Source organism: Melampsora larici-populina (genome assembly GCF_000204055.1).
Source record: "Melampsora larici-populina 98AG31 unplaced genomic scaffold MELLAscaffold_55, whole genome shotgun sequence".
Classification (NCBI taxonomy): Eukaryota; Fungi; Basidiomycota; class Pucciniomycetes; order Pucciniales; family Melampsoraceae; genus Melampsora; species Melampsora laricis-populina.
In genome coordinates this window covers 6,241-10,366 of record NW_006768819.1, presented here as the reverse complement: position 1 = coordinate 10,366, position 4,126 = coordinate 6,241, and the positions used below count along the sequence as shown (strand labels likewise).

At 40.6% G+C, this 4,126-nt stretch overlaps 1 protein-coding gene across 1 annotated transcript; it reads right to left on the bottom strand.

Moving 5' to 3' along the window:
• Positions 1-1,424: 1,424 nt before the first annotated feature.
• MELLADRAFT_67552 (uncharacterized protein) lies at positions 1,425-3,378 on the bottom strand (the record flags this gene model as incomplete). The annotated part of the gene is made up of 2 exons (XM_007415891.1): positions 1,425-2,367; positions 2,837-3,378. 2 exons carry the CDS (start codon positions 3,376-3,378, stop codon positions 1,425-1,427), a joined length of 1,485 nt encoding a protein of 494 aa, XP_007415953.1.
• Positions 3,379-4,126: the final 748 nt, after the last annotated feature.

Genomic DNA, 4,126 nt, shown 5'->3' with positions numbered 1-4,126 from the left:
AGTTGCTGTTGGGCCGGGTGATAGTCTTGGATCTTGAAATTGATTGTAGAGGTAAGCTTGCATTGTGATGAACATCTTGAGAAATCTTTTTCAGTTTCTGTAGCCTCAACTCTTTTGCAAGGTGTAACTTTACTGATGAAGAACAATATCTCTCTATTCCTCCGTTGTGATGTCATCAAAAACAGATCAAACATAGCTAGAATACAAATCCGCTAGGTAAGAAAAAAGTCAAGAAGCTTGAAGTCAAGAATTCGATGTGCTTACTAAAATGAGTACAAAATGAAGTATATCAGCAAAAGGAAAGTGGTTGCAAAATAAAGTTTGAAAGTATATCCAGAAAAAATGTGTGTGATGTGAAATTGTCAGATTTATCGATTGTAAAGTAGTATTTAAAGAAACAAGATGTGTTTTGTGGTAATTAAAGTCAGTTTGTTGGGTGATTTCAAAATTCTCAACATTTGTGTTGATGGTTCAAATGGCTCTGCCACTGAGTCTTAAAATGTATTGTTTGATAGCTACATTCATCTTCTGTTTTTCAAGCCCAGAACGGTTGAGGTTTGAAGTGGCAATGTTTATTTGAAGAAGGCTCAAGCCAACCTGCGACAAGGGAAGAGGAACTCTGGAATACAATATGTAGTACAAATAAATAAAAATATGTCTTTGTAAACATATCAAACCTCTGCAGGTTCAAGCTAGGATGAAAAAGTAGCGTTCATGATATCGTTCAGAATCAACATCTTGAATAATATGCCTCTGAATCAAAATGAAGAAATATTGGAATTTTATCATAGCAAAAAATTCAAAAGATATCTTGAATGCATTCCACCGTCAATATCATCAGAAACCCGAGTTATAGCAGACCAATCTTCGGCTTCTCTACGCAATTCGCATACGACAGTCTAAATCTCAAAGATGTACAATGAGTACACTCCTTTCTGTGATTGAAAGTAAGGTATATTGATTTACGGCTAATGCTAAAGTTTGCTCCAAAAGGACTACAAATTTGTTACGGACCATCCATTGCTTCGCGGGAAGCTTTGACGATGCCCTCTTCATTTAGATTATTGGAACTGGCCATGCCGAGTTCATGCAATTTGTTCAAAAGTTGTGATACTGAGTGAGAAGGCCGTTTTGAGTATGTGCGAAAAATGCAATGAACCTTGATGAGACACCAAGTCTCTAGAAGGCACGACGGCACATGCAACATAGACCTTCAGGGGGTCACGGTTGTCGACAACCGCGACAATTCCTTACCAAAAATCTACACTGAACTTGGCTCAGGCAAGACATACACAGGATAGAAGGTCAACAACATTGCGGATTTCCCAACAGAGGTGTGTACAAATTTTGAACGTTGGTTCGTTTCATTTCCCAGCAGAAAGAACAACAAGAATCAAGGACGGAAGAAAGAAACAAAATTACAATCACATATACGTTTTGTCATTTACTTTATAGTTTCTACACTTGGGGATGTAGATTGTCGTCATGTTTCGTGAAATACAATAGTCCGAGAAATCAAGGAATAAAGCCTTGGCCAGGTGGTAACGATTCAATTCTCGTGGAACCCATTCTTTGGTTGGTAGGATGACAGCTTTCAAAAAGTCGACGATATATGATTGCGTCCTTTTCCAAATTGGCTCCGAGATCGATTGATCAGATTGGGCTAAGTGGCTTGTCACAAGTAAAAAGTTAACCGCTCGCAAAGGACTGAATACTCTTCCATCAGTAGGATATATCATCAAACCCTTGACACCGGAACAGAGAAAACCAACAAGGGCCGGTAGGTTGGTATATTCAACCTTGATTTGGCTGCGAGTTTTCTTCAGCTGTTCCAAGCCTGAAGTCAATCGATCAATCTCTTTGGTGGATCGACTTTTCTTGATCGATTGTTCGGTTGCTTCAATGTCAGCTTTGAGAGTTGTAGATGCCCATATACTAGCAAAGGTCTCTACCATTGTGTAGATAATTGCAATTAATCTATCAAGATCTTCAATGCAGCCATCAGCGGCAGCTTCACTTTTCTTCGCAACAATCTTCGCCCATCGGAGAGATGAAAGTTTCTTGTAATGGTGCCAGCATGAATAGGCAGTGCGAGCCCCGCGAGATATGGGTGAGACATCGGGAAGCTCCTGAGAGAAATGCGCCTTTTCAGCGTCTGATCCAATCAAGACAAGGGCAGCCAAGACGTAGTGCATTCCACGCTCAATGAAGGTGGGGGTAGGCATGGCAAAATTCTTGAGGGCATTCCAGAGGAAACGCTCATGTCGAGAGATTGATTCCGGAGGGTCCGATTGTGCAATGGCGTCGAAGTTGAAAGTGTTGGGCTTATACCAAGGGTTTCCAGACTTGGCGTGAAAAGTTCTCGATCTAAGATGCATGGCAGCTCGTTAGTGTTTACAGATGCAAGGAACTCCCAGATGATACCGGCTTACTTTCTGGTCGTTCACACCACTGTCGAATGCCTGGTTGGTTTGCGGTACTGAAGCTGACAGGATGAGTCAAGTTTTCGTCGGGATTGAAATTGATACAAGATCCTCAGATCAACGTCTCCAATAAGACCTGTGTGGCCTTATGAATTTCCACGAGTTCAGCGGGCTGGATGTTGTTTTTCTCCACAGATATGCTTTCGTAGATGTCGATTTTGTTTACCCAAAAAGAACCTTTGGTAAGGGGTTGCGGTCAACAAGACACTGCGGATTGGCGCGAAGATGATAGAGAGGCTTCGGTCAAGGAAGGAGTATGTGTCTTGAGTTGTCCGCCTCTCAGTTCATCAGCACTGGTAATACAAAGCAATGTTAGTTCAAGATGACGTGCTCATATTCTTTCTTTCACTCACATTTGGACTGCCTCGTCATCAATTGATGCCTCATCGTGGGTAGTCGAACACGTTTGCCCACTGAGAGGTGTTGAAATATCGTTGACGTCTTGTAAAGAGTTGGAAGCAGTGAATATTTCAATTGAGAGTTGTTGTTTGGGAGGTTTGAAGGTCACAAGAGAAGCTGGACCACTTCCAGAGCACGAGTTGGTGGCTTTACTTGCTGGATAAAGGGGTCCTTCGATTTGAAGTTGTTTACTTGCTCCGTCTACAGTAGATACACTGGCATGGCTCGTTGCCCCGGTTTTCCCACTGATGAAACTTGTATTATTTTTGAAGTCTTGTAAAAAGTTGGCCGGAGTGAATTGACCTATCATAGAAATATATGGATGAGGATTTAAAATCACAATATTTTTATTACACCAAGAAAAGATGAATGCATCCCATGCTTTTGAATGGGTCACACTGAGTTCTTCAGGTGAGTATTGTGGTCCTTCGATCTGAAGTTGTTTTTTGGTTTCACTTGTTTGAGACAATTGCGCGGCGCTGGTCGGTTTGGGCATGAGAGCGGCCGATTTAATGCGTGCGGTTTGGTTCCCCGATGATACCGAGAGATGGGGAATCAAGACATTGACAAACCTTGATGACTCGGTTCTCTTTGATGATTTCGAAAGTACTTGTAGTCGTTTGTCCGTGTCAAAAGGGGGGGTGAGACTCGCTGGTGGCCCGGTCTCGTCATCTGAGGGGGGGGTTACAGATCTAGATTCTTGGTAGATACCGTCAATGTCAAAGCAAGAGATCTTCTTGCTCCCCGATGATACCGAGATATGAGGAACTAAGACATTGACTAACCTTGATGACTTGGCTCTCTTTGATGATTTTGAAAGTTCTTGTAGTTGTTCGTCCGTTGTGGTGATCAATTTATGGGATCAATTAAAAAATTCACAATTACCAGTTTACCAGTTTATTAGCAGGATTCAGCAGGAAAGAAAATTCGAAATGGAGGTTTTTGATCAATTGAAGCTCTTGTAGGCTTATGTATTGGTCATTAGGTCAACATTACATCATTGTATTTCACATTATATATTAAGATCATTATAGTTTACTTACAAATTTATTACAAAAAGAAAGAAAGAAAAACATAAGAAAAATTCGAAATTATAGGTATAAAGGTTGGAAAATGGTTTTTAGGTTAGTAAAAATAAAGTTATGGGTATTATGAGGTTAGAATATGAAAGAACAACATTATATGATACTATGACAATTTTAATCTTCAAGGTTGATAAGTAGAAACAGAAGTTATTAGGAGAA